Source organism: Corythoichthys intestinalis, chromosome 20 (assembly GCF_030265065.1).
Source record: "Corythoichthys intestinalis isolate RoL2023-P3 chromosome 20, ASM3026506v1, whole genome shotgun sequence".
NCBI classification, from domain to species: Eukaryota; Metazoa; Chordata; class Actinopteri; order Syngnathiformes; family Syngnathidae; genus Corythoichthys; species Corythoichthys intestinalis.
The window spans coordinates 33,577,609-33,597,916 of NC_080414.1; the positions used below are offsets into that span (position 1 = coordinate 33,577,609).

The 20,308-nt window shown below is 37.8% G+C and overlaps 1 protein-coding gene across 2 annotated transcripts in view; it reads left to right on the plus strand.

Annotated features, from left to right (window-relative positions):
- Window positions 1–20,308, plus strand: part of abca4a (ATP-binding cassette, sub-family A (ABC1), member 4a) — a 103,428-nt gene that overhangs the window by 59,729 nt on the left and 23,391 nt on the right. For both annotated transcript variants that reach the window (XM_057824130.1, XM_057824131.1), the window contains exons 16-25: window positions 76–297; window positions 382–586; window positions 1,056–1,133; window positions 2,871–3,020; window positions 7,792–7,969; window positions 8,045–8,176; window positions 10,052–10,191; window positions 10,300–10,437; window positions 15,026–15,222; window positions 15,336–15,438. In XM_057824130.1, coding sequence (XP_057680113.1) covers window positions 76–297; window positions 382–586; window positions 1,056–1,133; window positions 2,871–3,020; window positions 7,792–7,969; window positions 8,045–8,176; window positions 10,052–10,191; window positions 10,300–10,437; window positions 15,026–15,222; window positions 15,336–15,438 — 1,543 coding nt within the window. The remainder of the gene's footprint in view (window positions 1–75; window positions 298–381; window positions 587–1,055; window positions 1,134–2,870; window positions 3,021–7,791; window positions 7,970–8,044; window positions 8,177–10,051; window positions 10,192–10,299; window positions 10,438–15,025; window positions 15,223–15,335; window positions 15,439–20,308) is intronic.

A 20,308-nucleotide genomic window follows, 5' to 3' on the forward strand; every position in this document is an offset into this window, starting at 1 on the left:
TACATAATTTGTACATTACATCACAAAGTACACATTTTAGTGAACCATCTTTCTTGCTTGTGACATTGTTTGCAGGGAGGAAGAGTACTAAACTACAGCAACCCCCTCATCCTCTTCTTCTTTCTGCTCACCTTCACCACAGCCACTATCATGCAATGCTTCCTCCTCAGTGTCTTCTTTAACCAGGCCAACCTGGCAGCAGCCTGCTGCGGTATCATTTATTTTGCCCTCTATCTTCCACACCTCTTCTGCTTTGCTTGGCAAGATCGCATCACCAAAGACATGAAGATCCTGGTGGTAGGTGCCGACGAACTTAAGAATTCACCAGTTATTAAAATTTTATATTTATGCATGTAATGGACTGAACATCTTCTCCCTCAGAGTCTTTTGTCCCAAGTTGCCTTTGGTTTTGGGACTGAATACCTATCCCGTTATGAGGAGCAAGGTCAGGGTCTACAGTGGGACAATATCCAGACCAGTCCTCTGGAGGGAGACGAGTTCTCATTCCTTACCTCTATCTGCATGATGAGCCTGGACACTCTGCTTTATGCTGTACTAGCCTGGTACTTGGATAACATCTTTCCTGGTGAGTTTGCTAACCAGATATTATGGTTCATACATTAAAAAAAATTGCTGATTTTCCGCACTATAAGGCTCATCGGAATATAAGGCGCACCTTCAATGAAACGAAGCTTCTTGAAGCAATGAAGCCATGCAGCCAATTGGTTCAAAACTTCATGTGTAAAGTGTTACCGGTTAATATCTTTTGGTGTAAATATCCCATAAAACAGTGAGGACGGCTACGGCTCATATTCCAGTGTGGCTTATCTATTCACAAATGCCGTTTTGTGCAAAATTATATGGGTGGCGGCTTATAGTCAGGTGCGCCTTATAGTGCGAAAATTACAGTAACTAATATTGATCCATATATTATAAGGCGCATCGGATTATAGGGCTCACTATTGCGCTTTTGAGAAAATTGAAGGCTTTGAAGTGGCCTTATATTGTGGAAAGTACGGTACATGTTTAGTTGCTCTGTTTTATGCGTAACACAGGTCAGTATGGAATTGGTCGACCGCTTTATTTCCCCTTCATGCCATGTTATTGGCTCAACACTGTCACTCCAGCTTCAGGTATGCATTTCCTTACTGATGATATAAACCAGATGGACAACAGTATGTTGATATGCCACTTAATCAGTTAAACAGGTTGAGAGAGTTATTTTAGTAATTACAGTCACGTGACAAAATTAGGACACCCTATGGAAGCCTGTGTGTTTTCTAACATATTTGGTCATATGGATATTTAGTATCAATTTTAACAATCTCGAGATATTCAAGTAATAGAACTAAACAATTAAAACTGGAAAAAAAAAAGATATTTTATAAGTTTCTGTAAAATATAATTTTAAATAAATGTAATTTCTGTTGAGGAATAAATTAGGACACCCCCACATTTAATCCCACTTGAAGGGGGCTTGTCTTATTTAAACCTCACATTTAGTTTGCTGTGCCCCTGACTGTTCAAGTGAGAGAAAACACCACAGTGAGATCAAGGGAGCTGCCTGAGACCTTCAGAAAGAAGACTGTAGGCGCGTATGAGTCTTGTAAGGGATTTCAAAAGATCTCAAAAGAATATAAAATCATCCATTCCACTGTCCGGAAAATAGTCTACAAGTCGAGAACATTCAAAACAACTGTCAACAAGCCCAGGTCTGGCCGTCCAAGCAAGTTCACCCTGAAAGCAGATCGCAAAATGCTAAAAGAAGTTTCCAAAAACCCTAATATGTCATCACAGGACCTACTGTTGATGTGAAAGTGCATGCGTTTACAATCAGAACGAGACTTCACAAGTTTAACCTTCATGGGAGGTGTGCAAGGAGGAAATCTTTGCTCTCCAACAAGCACATGAAGGCCAGACTGAAGTTTGCCAGAATGAATGTATACAAAGACTTCTGGAGTAATGATGAATCTAAAATTGAATTATTTGGGAACCAGAACAGAGGACATGTTTGGCGCAAACCCAATACACCATTCCAGGAAAAGAACCTCATACCAACTGTGAAGCATGGAGGTAGAAGTGTCATGGTTTGGGGATGCTTTGCTGCAGCAGTACTTGGCCATCTCACCATCATAGAATCCACCATGAATTTTATCGGGTATCAGAGGGTGCTTAAGAAGTACTGTATGTGAGATCATCTGTGAAAAAAATTAAACCTGAAGCAAAACTGGACCCTACAGCATGACAATGACCCAAAACATACCAGTAAATCCACCAAGGACTGGCTGAAAAAGACGAAATGAAGAGTCCTGGAATGGCCGAGTAAAAGCTTCTTAATCCCATTGAGATGCTGTGGGGTAACTTGAAAAGGGCTGTACTGTACATGTGAAAAACCCGTTAAACATCTCACAGCTGAAAGTATTCTGCGTTGAGGAGTGGGGCAAATTTTCTTCAGACCAATGTCAAAGACTGGTAGATGGCTACAAAAAGCGTCTCAAGTTATATCAGCCAAAGGGGGTAACACTAGCTACTAGAAGGTAGGGTTTCCTAACGTTTTTCCTCAGTTAGAATATGCATTTTTGTTGATATATTTGATTTAATGAGTAAAACAATGTTAATCTTTATTGTTTACTTGCAATTGAATCACTTTCTTTTCTAAAGAAAAACAAGATCAGACATTTATATGTGAACATTTCTTACTAGTTGAACTGAGTATTCCATGGGGTGTGCTAATTTTTTCACTTGACTGTATATATTAATACATTTTGCACATTTGTCTACTTTAAATGTAAAATAAAAATCACTATGCTCAATTGTTTTGAGCAGTTCATTATATTACCACCATTCTACCCCCCCCCCCCCCCACCCAGACAACAATAAATATGAAGGGTCCAAAAAAGGATTTAACAACCTGACATCCAACGATCAAGAGGATCCACATAAAAAAGAGGAGCAGGAAAACCAGGAGAAACCAAAGAAGATGCAGCAAGATGCAGCGGGTCCAGAGAACCAGATAAACGGTATCATTTGGTTCTTTAGACATGCTGTTCAACTACTATACGATATCTGCTATTCATTACAAACCACTGATAACAAGACACATTTCCTCTAAAATCTGATTTATTCATTAATATCCTTGAGTATTTGTACTTGCTGCTACATGTGAACCGACACTGGTAGTTTTCTCACTCGCACAAGCAAGTTAATAAATTGGACAATTTTTTCCTTCTTCTTCATTCAAGTCCCGTGATCCCATGTTGTCTTGCCCATAAAGCAACATGATGACATGAATTCACTGAATTAATTCTAGTATGAACTCATGAATAAATCGTTAAAATGAAATTTTCCTCATCTGTTGAGAAAATATCTTTGGGTACATGAAAACACATTCTAATGCTGGATGCCAAACGAAACGGGAGTGCTATAAACCTAATGTCAGCAAGTCACAGCAAAACAATGCAGATAAATATTTAGTTTGCTTTTAATACTTTTTATTAAATATAAGAGGTGGACAAAAAAAAAACTAAAAGGAAAAAAAAATGAGCATGACAAGAAAATATTGGGTTATAGTTACATTGCTATTTATATTCACACTACAAAAACAACATGACTTTCTGTTGTTAACATTTAGGGCTGGAACTATTAACTAATCGGACAATTAATTCCACCATTAATCGGATAAATGTCACTTTTTTTCCAATTACCTTCACAATTTAACTTGAAGTTGTTTTCAGCATGTTGTAAGTAATGATAAGACAAAATGGATGACTATTTAAAAAAAAGAAAAAAAAAAAAAAAAAAAGCATATGTATGTATATATATACATATATGTATACATACATATATATATATATATATATATATATATATATACATACATACATGTATACATACATGTATGTATGTATATATATATATGGCAGAAAACACTCAAGTGACTTGAAGTTCCACTCTGAGACCCCCAATTTGGCGAACTTTCAAAATTGTCTGATATGCATGTGTGATACATCTTAAAATCTCAATTTTCTGGGGGACGAAACATTTTGAACAGGAGGGCATTTAAAAAAAAAGTTTTTTAAACAGTAAAACCCTATCTGGAGGTGAGAGCACGCGAGAGCAGAATTACAAACGCTATGACTTTAACGAGATATCATCGTGTACTTACCTTGTTTCGATCCAAAAACTCTATGTAGCATGTATCACTGAGTGTCAAGACACAGCTGTGAATGGCCACAGCTGAATTTTTGGGGGATTTTATGGGTAAAACATGGTAATCTAACAAGGGTCGCGATGCAGAAATCGCAGACATTAAGGAGTATTCGAGATTTTCTTTTTCATTTTTTTACCCTTTTAAGCGTTTTTTTTTTTTTTTTTTCTCAATTTTTCTTTGTTTGGATCGATTATTTATCATCTAACATATCGGAGAAAATGCGAAAGTAACAAAAAAATACAATTAAGCGATAGTTATGAGGTAGATATCTGTGACTTTTTTTCATTGTGACATAATTTGTTTAAAAGTTTAAAATCGATCGATCGATCAGGTCCGATCACGTCATTTTCAAAGTATTGGAATTGGCAAAAAAATATCGGACATGCCTTTTTTTAATATATATATATATATATATATATATATATATATTTTTTTTTTATCGTTTTCTAATTGTACTTAACGTTACAGACAAAATGTCTTACACTCATCCAGAGTCTTTAGTTTTGGCTTTTAGTAGGGCTGTCAAATTTATCGCGTCAACGGCGATAATTCCATTTAAATATTTAACACAATTAACGAATGCGCTGCACTTCCCACTCACGCATTGTCGCGTTCAATCTATAATGGCACAGTATTACGTATACATGGAGCTAAAAGGCAACGTAAAATGAGTAGAGAGAATTTTGGCAGCCTTTGAAGCCTGTTTTTAATTGGCTAAAGCCTTACAATCCCTCTCTCAACGATTAGAAATATCATGGGAAGCAATGTGGGGAAGAAAGGTAGTAGTTAATCTTTTTCTTAACACCCTATTTTATTTTCCAACGCTGAGTAGATATATCAATTGGTACCATTATGCACAGTCATGGTTGCACTTCCCATCATGCATTTGGGCAGAAGTTAAATGGCTGCAGTATCATTTACTGAAAGCTCATAAAAATCCACTAGATGGCAATATTTAGTCACAATATACAAAGTCACATTATCCTTTAAGAATTACAAGTCTTTCTATCCGTGGATCCCTCTCACAGAAAGAATGTTAATAATGTAAATGCCATCTTGAGGATTTTTTGTAATAATAAACAAATACAGTACTTATGTACTGTATGTTGAATGTATATATTCGTCCGAGTTCTATTCATTTTTTTCTTAATGCATTGCCAAAATGTATTTGATCTGGAAAAATTATCGGGAATGATTGGAATTGAATCGGGAGCAAAAAAAAAAGCAATGGGATCGGGAAATATCGGGATCGGCAGATACTCAAACTAAAACGATCGGGATCGGATCGGGAGCAAAAAAAACATGATCGGAACAACCCTAATATATATTTATTTATTTATTTTTACAGCTTCCTAACTTAACTGTTTTCTACAACTGTACTGTTTTAAGTACATAAAACTTTACACAGTTTTATGTAAACAGTTTTTAATAAAGATTAGAGATTACAGAAGTATAAAACATTAAATGATTTTCTCAGTACACAATACAAATAAGACAAAAGTCCTGTTCATCCAAATAAGTGCTGCTCAGTGCTGACACAGATTATTTGAAAAAGTAATTTAATTACTGATTACCGATTAAGCCTAAAAAAAGTAATCTTGTTACTTTACTGATTTTTTTCCATTATATAAGTAACTAGGTTACTTTAAAAGTAAGTTATCAGTTACTTTTTAGCAGTTTTTCTCCCTTTGCCGCCTCAACATAAGAATGACTACAGAAAATGTTGTCGCATGTAATTGACTTTCTGATAATTGAATTTAAAAGGGGAATTCAGAATCAGAATTTTTCACATACTGTAAGGCTTGGTCCTCGAGCCAGCGGAGGTCCAACTAGTCGATGGAGTTGATCTCAACCACCATTGACTCGTGCTAGCTTAGGCACTCTGGAGCCCTGAAACTAACAAATAAGTGCATGGACTTTGTTGAAATCACCTCCACAGACCAACCAAACCCCACCAACCGAAAGACCAAGCCTCATGCCAACATGAATTTCCGGTTTGGATTTAGGGGTTAGGGTTAACAGTATCAGTGCCAATATAAAACAATGCAAATGGCCTGCACTAATCAATAACACACAAATGAATTGCATAGTGCAATAAAAACAAAGGTCGGGGCGGGCGCGGGTGCGCGGGCGCAGCAGCCCGGAAGTACGCCGTACACACACGCGGTCAATTCGGCCACAAAACGTGGCGGCAACTAAGCACTTTACACTCAATCAGACTTACAACACATCCCAAAGATGCTGACCGAACACTCACCTCGCGGCATAAATGTGTAACACGAATATGATGTAAAAAATGGTCACCGACTTCCCAAAGACGAGCGGGAACGACGACTACCCGCTGTTGCAACAGCAAACCTACGAAACGGCCGCGCATGTACCGGCTCTAACCTATCGCATTAACTCTCCAGAATGAAGGAAAAAATACTCACATGCATTCATGGACGCACACAGATCAATAGTCCCTCGCACATCTCAACAAGTGGCCACACTTGGCTCGAATGTGCACCCGCACTGGCACACGACAGTCCCAAAACACTTAGCGAGTGTGACTCGAGCGATGATCGGTTTCCATGGAAACGAATTCGTAGCGGGAAACCTTTCTAACATTATTTATTCAAAATTCTCTTTGTACATGACTACAGTATTTTTCATTCTACATAAATCATGAGGCAATAGGCAACAAAATAGTAACGCACAGACAATCAAGTAACTAACTTTAATCAAATTACTGGTTTGTAAAAATGAAAGCGTTTAATTACTCGTTACTGAGGAAAGTAATCAAACACTGGTGCTGCTGATTGACATTTTTTATCTTGTGGCCAAAGTGATGATATACAGTAAATTGTGTCAATGACTCATTTATTTTCTTTAAACAAACTAAACAAACTCAAATAAGGAGGAGGCAGACTGTAATGAATCAGTTTTATTTATCAAAAAGTTGTTCATAAATACAATCCAAATCCAATTTTAAAGCACTCTCTTCTGTATGACAATTTACAGTTTGAATGGAAGTTTGTGTTGAAAAGAGACTCTAAGCTGTTATATAATTGGGTTTATGTGTGTGGTTTGTTATACAAAGAAATGAGACAACTTTACTAGCAATAACTCCAGTGCTAATATGCCTCTCCAAAACACAATACAAACGGACACTTAAGATGACACTGATTAGCATAATCACTAACTAGCTTAGCGCTCCATGCTAAGTAGTAACATCTCATCACCAAAGAAGACAAACAATAAAATTGGCTTCATTTACTCACCTCTGATGGAGGCATACTGGATCCAACAACACAAAAGACAGTCTAACTCTCGACACTTCGTAAAGTTATTGATTCAGCAACCCAACCTGAGTGTAGCAGTGAACTCTCTCTCTCTCTTGCTCTAATCACTGGCGCGCGCAAAGACTCACGTTGCACACAAACAAAGAGACCCAAACGGGATTGCTCATAGCTGGCAGCAAAAATCGATTATCACATTCGTTGGCAACTAATATATTAATCGATTTTAATTGAAGTAATTGATAAGTTGTTGCAGCCGTTTTAACATTGTACTATTTCATTCATTTTCCAACTGTTTAGGCCAGGTGTTCTTTGAGGCAGAACCTGCTGACCTGGTTAAGGGTGTTTGTATCCAGAACCTTGTCAAAGTGTTCGGTAGTAGCTCCAGGCCTGCTGTCAATGGCCTCACTCTCAGCTTCTACGAGAACCAAATCACTGCCTTTCTTGGACATAATGGAGCTGGCAAGACTACCACTATGTATGTGTCAGACGTACCGTACTGTACATCCAAAATGAACAGTTTCATCACCAATCTCCTTTCTCTATCATTTAGGTCCATTTTGACTGGTATGTTCCCGCCCACCTCAGGCACAGCTTCCATTTACGGAAAAGACATCCGCACAGATATGGACACCATTCGTCTGTCTCTAGGAATGTGCCCACAGCACAACATTCTTTTTCACTAGTATGTAACTTAAGCCCTCAACAACCTAATTTTTATTACGGCACAAATACATTATGGTAGTTATTAGCCTATATCTTTTATTTTATGTATCCAAAATTAACCTCAGTTAAGTTGGCCCCAATCAGAGGCAAATTTATAGAAAAATAATGTCATTCATTTATGCTAGAGCTATTAACTATTCTTTTATAGGTCAATCTGAGCTCAACCAGCCCCCCATTTTGATTAAAAATGGTGTCAAATTAAATTTTTTAAAAAGAAAAAAAAAATGGTGTCAATTGTTTGTGTTATGTTTGTGCTGTAATTTCGAGTGATGACATCACACAGCTCCCCATTTATTGCAAATTGGACCCGAAACGGTGCCATTCGTTTATACTACATTTGCGCTCGTTTGTGCAGTAAAACATTTTGTTTGTGCTGTTATCACTTTATAGATTTTTTTTTAAATTTGGGAATTTACATGCATACAAACATCTGCTTCACAAAACAGTTGACAAAAAATTGAGACATACAGATGCAATCAACACTGTTATCGTTTTATAGATATTAAGTAAGGCTGTCAAAATTATCGCGTTAACGGGTGGTAATTAATTTTTTTAATTAATCACGTTAAAATATTTGACACAATTAACGCACTTGCCCCGCTCAGACATTAAAATGACAGCACAGTGAAATGTGTACTTGTTGTGTTTTTCGGAGTTTTGTCGCCCTCTGCTGGCGCTTGGGTGCGACTGATTTTATAGGCTTCAGCACCCATGAGCATTGTGTAGGTAATTATTGGCATCAACAATGGCGGGCTACTAGTTTATTTTTTGATTGAAAATTTTACAAATTTTATTAAAACGAAAACATTAAGAGGGGTTTTAATATAAAATTTCTATAACTTGTACTAACATTTATCTTTTAATAACTACAAGTCTTTCTATCCGTGGATCACTTTAACAGAATGTTAATAATGGTAATGCCATCTTGTTGATTTATTGTTATAATAAATAAAGTACTTATGTACCGTATGTTGAATGTATATATCCATCCTGTGTCTCATCTTTCCACTCCAACAATAATTTACAAAAAAATGTGGCATATTTTATAGATGTTTGAATTGCGATTAATTGCAATTAATTACGATTAATTTTTAAGCTGTAATTAACTCTATTAAAATTTTTAATCGTTTGACACCCCTAATATTCAGATATTTTTTCGAGTGATGACGTCAATCGCAGCATTCCATCGTGACAGACAAAGCGTAACTCTCTAAATAACAGAGGGGTGTCCCAACAACTACAGCAAACGTAGCACAAACTAATGGCAACCCTTTGGGTCCATTTTGCAGTAAATGGGGGGACTTGAATTAATAATTTCGGGTGATGACGTGGCTCGTTTGCGCTAGTTGTCGGGACACCACTCTTCTAATAAGAGAGTTGTACAACTGCAACACAGGTGATGGGATTGACGTCATCACTCGAAATTATTGTCTCAATATCTATAAAGTGATAGAAGCACAAACGAAAATTTTTACAGCACAAATGTAGCATAAACGAATGACACTATTTCGGGTCCATTTTTCAATAAATGACAACACAAACCAGTACAAACATAGCAAAAACAATCAACACCATTTTTAGCCATTTTTAAACAAAATGGAGGGCTGGTTGACCTCAGATTAACCTATAAAAGAATCGTTAATATCTCTAAAACGATAGCAGCACAAACAAAAATGTTTTCAGCACAAACGAGCACAAACCTAGCACAAATGAATGGCATAATTTTTCTATAAATTTGCGTCTGATGGGTCGCCAACTTCACGGAGGTCCAAAATTAAGCAAGGGGTAATTTTAACATAATTAGTCCCCCCCTTTCTGCTGTCTGACCTTTTAGTATGACGGTGGCCGAGCATATCCTCTTCCACTCATTGCTCAAAGGCCGTCCAATAGCAGAAGCCGAGGAAGAGGTTGAGAATATGCTACAAGATCTCGGTCTACCACATAAGCGAAATGAACTAACTCAAAATCTTTCAGGTTGGTCAGAAATTTATGTCTATGAACCTCGCCAATAGATTTTTTTGTTCCCTTGTAATGCAACAAACTGCACACAAGTCATATACACTTGATTCTGCTCTCATTCAGGTGGTATGCAGAGAAAACTATCAGTTGCATTGGCATTTGTTGGTGGAGCAAAGGTGGTGATCCTGGATGAACCCACTTCAGGGGTGGATCCTTATTCCAGACGCTCCATATGGGATCTGTTACTCAAATATCGTACAGGTAACAGTAGTCCCTGATGGACAAAATTTGCTTCTGTCTAAATTCTGAAAGTAGTTTTACATACAGCAGCAGTGTTGTTTTTGGCAGCCATTTTAATTTTTGTTTTAGTCTTTTGGAGGAAAATACTTATTATTCATATTTTAGTCATTTCAAAATGTGTTCGTCTTCGTCTAGTTTTAGTCAACGAAAACTCAAAGTTCGTCTAGTCAACAATTCTCAAAATGTTTTCATCCATAAACTTCAAAACTTTTATTCCATAAATGAATAAATAAATAAAAGGTTCGTAACAATTTTGAATGAGCATGACAGACGAGCATATAACTGTAATGTCTTCATTACAAGTACATCACCATTATCATGATGACAATACACACTCAGAAGGAAATCAGCACATTATTTGCAATTAATTAAACTCACCTGGACACCACGAACTGTATGTTAAATGTTTTCCAAGTCTAAGAGGACACAGTCACTGCGCTAAATGCTAATGCTAATTCGAACGCTATGTTAACGCGAACGCTATGCTAATGCTACAAGTTAGTTTAGTGTGTGATGATCACTCAGCACAGACCTTTAAAGGCTAAAGCAACATGGCATACCCAAGATAAGAAAACAAAACTTACGAAGCAGCACCTGACACGTTTCACAAAAGGAGCCTGGAATGGGCACACGCTTAAGCCTGTGTGTGGGGCAAGAGGGGTTGATGTAGCACGTCACATGTGTGACACGACCAAACACTGCTACATGCGTTCTCACAACACGTACAATAAAAAAAATTCACACATTTTTGACGAAAACTATGGTAAATTTTCATCTCGTTCTTGTGTCGTCAGGTGACAACTGGCATCCATCTCGTTGTTTTAGTCACCCAAGACACATTTTCAGCGCGTCATCGTCCTGAAAAAATTGTTCGTTGACGAAATATTTTTGTTGTCATCATTGTTGACAAAAACAACTCTGATCATATTTTAGTCATTTGAAAATGTTGCTTAATTGTCTTTGTCTAGTTTTAGTCAATAAAAATTAAAAATTTCCTCTAGTGTTAGTCGACAATTACTCAAAATGTTCTCATCTGTAAACTTCCAGAGTTTTAATACATGAATAAATAAATAAAAGGTTTCCTACAATTTTGAATGAACATTGACAGATGAGCACATAATTGTAGCATCTAGAGGGACATCACCATCTTTATAATGATAATACACACTTAGCAGGAAAACAGTACATTATTTTCAATTAATTTACATTACCTGAACTCCACAAACTGTATGTAAAAAATGTCCAAAGTTTAAAGTGCGTACGACAGGAGAAAAAAAAGTCTTAAATAGGATTATTATGTGAATTAGAATCATATTTTGAGACGATTCGACTATATACAACAATTTAGCAAAGCGCAGATGACGAGAAATTAAGTCTTTTAATCTGCCGGTTAGCCACACCTACCATTATAGGGCTCTAGCGTCCCCAACAGGTGGATGATGGCAGCGGAGTCATGATTTCATCTGATTTAGTATGCAGCACATTGAGGGGGAATTATTCACAACGAGGAAAACGCGACGAAGAGAGCCGCAAAATGACATTGTTTCAGTCTCTCTATTCCAATATTTTTACAGGATATTCTTTTTATCCAAGTATTTTTCCCCAGTAGCGAAATAAATAGCTTGAGAAGGACCAGTCAGCCCGTTGAGGGGGAATTAGTCAGAACGGGGAAAACGTGACGAAGAGAGCCGCAAAATGTCATTGTTTCAAGTCCCTCTACTCCAATATTTTTACAGGATATATTTTTTATCCAAGTATTTTTCCCCAATAGCTAAATAAATGGCTTGGTCATGACAAATAACAGTCTTGTGCTAAATGGAATATGAAATAATAACGACATGGCAAAATTACTCCATAATGGTCAAAACTGTCAACTTCACCTTTACTGTCGCACCTCCTGAACTACCGTATATTTTGTTTACTTTGTAATCACTGTATTTGCAACTATTTTTAACAAAAAATGTCTGATCGATCGGAAAATTTGACAGAACACCGGGCACATGAAGAGGGCAATAAGCCGAGTATAGTGCTCTCTCGGCGGGGGGATGTGCGACAAGCCGCCGGTCATCGGCCGAGGGGACAAGGGGCATGTCAGCCACAAAATGCAAGCCACCTACATATTAAAATGATCCCAGTATTTCACATAAGACAACTCACAATGTTTACTCATTTACTCATTGTATATGTATATGTATATATATATGTATATGTATACGTATATGTATATATACATATATGTGTATGTGTGTATATATATATATATATATATATATATATATATATATATATATATATATATATATATATATATATATATATATATATATATATATATATATCAGGGCTGTCAAAATTATCGCGTTAACGCGCGGTAATTATTTTTTTAAATAATCACGTTAAAATATTTGACGCAATAAACGCACATGTCCCGCTCAGACAGTATTCTGCCTTTTGGTAAGTTTTACAGCAAGGCTTTTGTGCTGTCTAACAGCGAACTCTTGTGGGACATGGTTTGTTTTCTTGTCAGTTCATTATGGCTGCATGACGTCTCGGGCTGACGCCTACGTTGTGATGTTGTGCTTGTATGATCCTTGGACAAGATTTGTCCGTAAGTATGGTTGTTGTAAAGAATGTACATATTATGTTAGTAAGCGAAACTTTCTATTTTTTGTATGAGACGCTTTTTGTTTATGTTTAGTGAACCTGTATAGCGTGCTAAGCTAACGTTGTTGCTAATGCAATGCTTGTGTACTTTTTTTTTTTGTAGTTTTACGACGGTTTAAAGAGGACAATGGTTTGAGGCTATTTTATTAATAAATCAGATGAAAAAAGGAAGAAGTCTGATTATTAAGGCGTCGTTCACTAGCTGTCTAGCTTTGGAAAAAGTAGACGCTTCGGAGTGAGGACAGCATAGACAGATTTAAATGACAGTAGAGTGAAATGCCCACTACAGTCCTTATGTACCGTATGTTGAATGTATGTACCGTATGTTGAATATACAGTACTGTATATATCCATCTTGTGTCTTATCTCTCCATTCCAACAATTTATTTTACAGAATATATATATAATTCACAGAAAAATATGGCATATTTTATAGATGGTTTGAATTGCGATTAATTACGATTAATTAATTTTTAAGCTGTAATTGACTCGATTAAAAAAATTAATCGTTTGACAGCCCTAATATATATATATATATATATATATATATATATATAATTACAGCTTAAAAATTAATTAATCGTAATTAATCGCAATTAATCGCAATTCAAACCATCTATAAAATATGCCATATTTTTCTGTAAATTATATATATATATGTTCTGTAAAATAAATTGTTGGAATGGAAAGATAAGATATATATATATATATGTATATATGTATGTATATATATATATATATTAGGGCTGTCAAACGATTAAAATTTTTAATCGAGTTAATTACAGCTTAAAAATTAATTAATCATAATTAATCGCAATTAATCGCAATTCAAACCATCTATAAAATATGCCGTATTTTTCTGTAAATTATATATATATATATGTTCTGTAAAATAAATTGTTGGAATGGAAAGATAAGACACTAGATGGATATATACATTCAACATACGGTACATAAGGACTGTAGTAGGCATTTCACTCTACTGTCATTTAAATCTGTCTATGCTGTCCTCACTCCGAAGCGTCTACTTTTTCCAAAGCTAGACAGCTAGTGAACGACGCCTTAATAATCAGACTTCTTCCTTTTTCATCTGATTTATTAATAAAATGGCCTCAAACCATTGTCCTCTTTAGACCGTCTTAAAACAACCCAAAAAAAGTACACAAGCATTGCATTAGCAACAACGTTAGCTTAGCACGCTATACAGGTTAACTAAACATAAACAAAAAGCGTCTCATACAAAAAATAGAACATTTCGCTTACTAAAATAATATGTACATTCTTTACAACAACCATACTGATGGACAAATCTTGTCCAAGGATCATATAAGCACAACAGAGACGTCGTGCAGCCATATTGAACTGGCAAGAAATCAATAAACCATGTCGCAAAGCGACCACAAGAGTTCGCTGTTAGACAGCACAAAACACCTTGCTGTAAAGCAGCGGTCTCAAACCGACTCCACAAAGGGCCGCAGTGGGTCCTGGTTTTTGTTCCAACAGATCCAGCACAAACAGTTCAACCAATGAGGTTTCTACTAACATAAGCAGCACCTGATTGCAATCAACTGATTACACTTGTAAGAAACCAGATTGGTGAAAAGGTATTTGTCTCGTTTGGTTGGAATGAAATCCAGTACCCCCTGCGGCCCTTTGAGGTCCGGTTTGAGACCACTGCTGTAAAGCTTACCAAAAGGCAGAATACTGTCTGAGCGGGACATGTGCGTTAATTGCGTCAAATATTTTAACGTGATTAATAAAAACAATTAATTACCGCGCGTTAACGCGTTAATTTTGACAGCCCTAATATATATATATATATATATATATATATTCCAGTTGAACAGTGATGTAAATTCCTACCAACTCTTTTCTCTTCTTTCAGGTTGTACAGTGATTATGTCCACCCACCACATGGATGAGGCGGACCTCTTAAGTGACCGGGTCGCTATTATCTCTCAAGGGCGCCTCTACTGCTGCGGCTCACCAATCTTTCTCAAAAATTGCTTTGGCGCCGGCTTCTACCTCACTCTTGTGCGAAGAATGAAATACAGCAATGCAAAGCTGGCTGAAACTAAAGCTGTATGTTAAGTTTATCATATACACATTAGACTTGGAGAATACTGAATAATGCATTTATGTCTGGCAGAATTATTACTTATTATATAACTTGTTTCTGCTTACACCTTTTGTAGGATGGTGACGTCTGTACAGAAATCTCCTCCTGTAAGTGCTCCAAGTGTTTGAAGTTTAAAGCCAACCAAGAGGAGGGGCAGACTTCAGACAGACAAATGGATGGTAAAGTCTGCTTCAGATAGATTACTGCATTAGGCAGTTTGTCGCCAACTTCTTTAGCCTGTTTAGTCTAGTACTGTTCCATACGCTTGTACAATGGAAGCTGATCTCAGTTAGGAGTGCAGCCAGATCACCTACGGTACACATACCTACAGCGAAGAAAAACAGTATTTGAGCATCCTGCTATTTTGCAAGTTCTCCCACTTAGAAATCATGGAGGAGTCAGAAATTTTCATCGGAGGTGCATGTTCATTGTGAGAGAGACAATCTAAAAAGAAAAATCCAGAAATCACAATGCATGATTTTTTAACTATTTATTTATGGGATACAGTCGCAAATAGGTATTTGAACAGATGTCTATCAGCTAGAATTCTGACCCTGAAAAACCTGTTAGTCCGCCTACTAAAAGTCTCCACTCCATGTTTTATTCTGAATCAGATCCACTTGTTTGAGGTCCATAGCTACATAAAGACACCTGTCCACCCCATACAATCAGTAAGACTCAAACTTGTAACATGCATGGTCAAGCCCAAAGATCTGTCCAAAGACACCAGAGACAAAATTGTTCACCTCCACAAGGCTGGAAAGGGCTACGGAGCAATTCCCAAACAGTTTGGTGAAAAAAGGTCCACTGTTGGAGCAATCATTAGAAAATGGAAGAAGCTAAACATCATGGTCAATCTCAATCGGAGTGGAGCCCCATGTAAGATATCACCTCGTTGGGTCTCAATGATCCTAAGAAAGTTGAGGAATCAGCCCAGAACTACACAACAGAAGTTGGTCAATGACCTGAAAAGAGCTGGGACCACCGTTTCCAAGGTTACTGTTGGTAAGACACAAAGACGTCATGGTTTGAAATCATGCATGGCACGGAAGATTCCCCTCCTTAAACCAGCACATGTCAAGGCCCGTCTTAAGTTTGCCTATGACCATTTGAATGATGCAGAGGAGTCATGGGAGCATGTTTTGTGGTTAGATGAGAGTAAAATAGAACTTTATGGTCATAATTCCACCAACCGTGTTTTGAGGAAGAAGAATGATGATTACGATCTCAAGAACACCATCCCTACTGTGAAGCATGGGGTGTAAGTAATCTTCTTTGGGGGTGTTTTTCTGCACGTGGGACAGGATGAATGTACTGTATTATAAAGAGGATGACTTGGGCCCTGGATTGTGAGATTTTGGGGAACAACCCCCATCCTTCAGTCAGAGTATTGAAGATGGATCGTGCCTGAGTCTTCCAATGTGACAATGACGAAGATCACACCGCAAGGAAAATCAAGGAGTGGCTCCATAAGAAGTATATCAAGGTTCTAGCATGGCCTAGCCAGTCTCCAGACCTAAACCAAATAGGAAACCTTTGACGGGAGCTCAAACTCTGGGTTTCTCAGCGACAGCCCAGAAACCTAACTAATGGGTGGGCCAAGATCCCTCCTGCACTATGTGCAAACCTGGTGAAAAACTAAAAGGAAACCTTTGACCTCTGTAATTGAAAACAAAGGCTACTGTACCAAATATTAAAATGTGTTTTCTCATGTGTTCAAATACTTATTTGCAGCTGTATCACACAAATAAATTGTTAAAACAATCATACATTGTGATTTATGGATTTTCCTTTTTAGATTATCTCTCTCAGTTGAAATGCACCTGAAAATTTCAGACACATCCATGATTTCTAAGTGGGAGTACTTGCAAAATAGCAGCCTGTTAAAATACTGTTTTTCTTCACTGTACCTTGTAATTCTGGAAGTGTGTATGCTTTTCAATAACAATTGCCTGGGTACATGTACCCAATGGTGGTTGCTGGCATGGTCAGGTTGGGCGGTCACCCGGGGCGGCAAATTGATTGAGGTGTGCACGCGAGTGATTGTCTACTATCATAATTGGCGCCCCTAGCGTTGCAATGACGCCCCCTGCAGACCTCAGTTACTGTCTGCACGCAACCGCAAAAGGAGAAGGAGGTGGGAGAGGGGGATTGCATAAGTTAACAGTAGCCACGTTTACATGCTGACTTTTATTCATACCGATTCAAATCATTCCGAATGGAAATTTCACATCAGCTGTTTACATGTCACTTCATCTATTCCGATCCAGCGTTTACATGTGACTGCCTTTATTCCGAAAGGACGTTTGACAACTGCCGTCTGACATGCGCAGATTAATCAAAACAAAGCGTCACGTTGCAAAACATGGAGATCGATTGTCAGATCAGCTGCTGTTTTAACTTTTCGAGTGGAAACAAAACTTCAGAATGATACGCCGTTCATTTAAAAAGTTGTGTGGGTGCGCTGTGCGTGTGCTTGGAAGCTATGTTGCAAGTGACGTTACTTACGTCACCAAGTGACGTCACCACGTCAGTACGGAGCATGCGCAGAAAGAACGCAACCAGACACCATTCCACTTCCCTGTTTACATGATATAATTTTACTTCTAATCGGTTTGGGAAAAGGAATATTCCACCCCTTTGAATCGGAATGAAATTCCATTGGGTTTGGGCCTGTTCATTCCGAATGAGGTGTTTATATGGAACACATTTATTCGGTTTGAACAAATATTCCGATTGTAATTGGAATATTTGGCTCCATGTAAACGTGGCAAGTGTCACTCACATAGGGTTGACCTTGATTCTTAATGTGCGAAGAATCTTTTTTTGTTTTTTTTTACTTGAATATTTGACCTAGTTGAATAATGCGTCTGCATTCTTTTTGTTTAGAATTCTTCGAGTTATTTAATAGTTTAGACGTTTAAATAATTTCTTTCTATTCAGAGCGGCGCTTTTATTTTGGAAACTACTCGTGCTTTTATTGCCAGTTCTGCGTTTCCAGGCTCATGCGTTGCTCCTTCAATGATGATGTGAGTATGCCTTGTAGAGTGAATGAAATCTTTAGAAAACAACGAAAACCTGACATCGTTACTTGGGATGTTACAATCGACGCTCAGTTGCCCTCTCACCACTTGGAAAATAACAAATAGAAACATATGGTGTGGCGCTGCGTATATTTCCTGGAAGCCACAACCTGGAGTGCTTGTGCATAACAGCGGCGATCCTGACAGGCAGAAATGTCATGAAAAAAACTGATCGCATGCCTCTTTGACTTAGGGTACCACGCAGGTCAATTTTCAGGGTTTAATTTTCCTCTACGCATTTTATATACAGTGGTACCTCGACATACGATCGCTTCGGCACACGATCTTTTCGACATCCGAAGTAAAATTTGACTCGCCATTTGTTTCGACATTCGACGACATGCTCGAAATACGACGACATGACAGCACCACAGACGAACGCACGGCGGATTTTCTTGTGTAAGAAATCAACACGGGTTTCAAAAATGTTGGCACAGGTGGTGAAACAAGGAAGAAGGTTAAACTTTGAAATGAAGATGCAAATTATAGAAACATGAGCGTGGGGTGCGCACCCGTGAACTAGCTCAACAATACATCCCTACGGTCCTCCTCCGACCACCGTTCGCAAGTTAAGCTGACAATTACTGTATTATTGTGGTAACATCGCCAAAGAAATCGCCAGCTTCCTCAGGTTTTTATCATTTATATCAGAAGTTATCCAACACAAAACGCCTACTGAAGGCCGCAGTTGACGGTGTTCTCAAAAAAACATTGAAAGTGAAAGTAACTCACGTCAGCCACGCGGTGCGTTCACGTACAGCAAAAAATGTCCGCCACATTAGAACCTGATTCGTTACATTATTACAGGAATTATTATTATTATATTATTATTCCGATTTTTATGTATAATTTATTTGTTTTGCTATGTTTAATTGCCATTTGTAATAGTACCAGCAGTATTTATTAAGGATTTAGTGTAAGTTTTTGGGCCGTGGAACGAATTAATGGAATTATAATGTATTCGTATGGGAAGATCCTGCTCGACATACGACCATTTTGACTTACAAACAGGGTCCTGGAAGGAATTAGCTTTGTATGTAGAGGTACCACTGTACTAATGTTCGGTCGGCATTGAGTTGGGGGGGGGGGGGGGGGGCGGCAGCCCCCCAGCTGGCTGATCGGAAACAACGCGGGAGACGAGCTCTGTAAAAAACGCTCATCTCCACATCATCCGCAATGGGAGGACCAAAAATGGGCACTGAATTAAAGCATAATATTGTGACGTAATTTAAAGGTTAAAAATGTGGAAAAGAAAAGAGGAGCGGGAATGCCACGTCGTGATCGTTCGCCTCCATTGTTTACGACGCCGTCATCCCGCACTAAAAATGGCAACTGCATGATGTCACTTCCTCAGTATCCGATTGTTGTACGGAGACAGCAGTCCATATTAGGCGGCGGGTAATGTGCCCGCATACATTATCCGTGTAACAACTAATAGATTATAATAGGATAAGAGTCATCCTAGTGTAGCCGACATGCTGTATAGTCCAACTAATTACAGATTTATAGCCATTATCTGTCCTAGTATGGACGTAGCCTGAATCAAGCCACTTTTACACACACAACCCAGCTTATTCCCGCCCAGGACATTTTCCCATGTGTGAAAGCCATGACACGGTTAAATCTCGCATTACCTTACACGGGAATTTACCGGGATATAAATCTGAAAGGAATTTATGTCTGGATGTTATTCACCAGATTCTAAATGTGTGTACATGTATGCACACCTGCACATGAGCCCCAAAAAGTATTTGATTTCATCTCCTGTGCTCTCTAACTGGTGCCCCCGTAGTGGTTTAACACATGTGAGCCAACTAGTCACAAGTAGAATCTTCCATACTTTCTTTATTATTTGTATTATATTTTATTAGTGCTGTCAAATTTATCACGTTAACGGGTGGCAATTAGTTTAATTAATCACGTTAAAATATTTAACACGTGCGCGGAATGACCCGCTCATGCATTG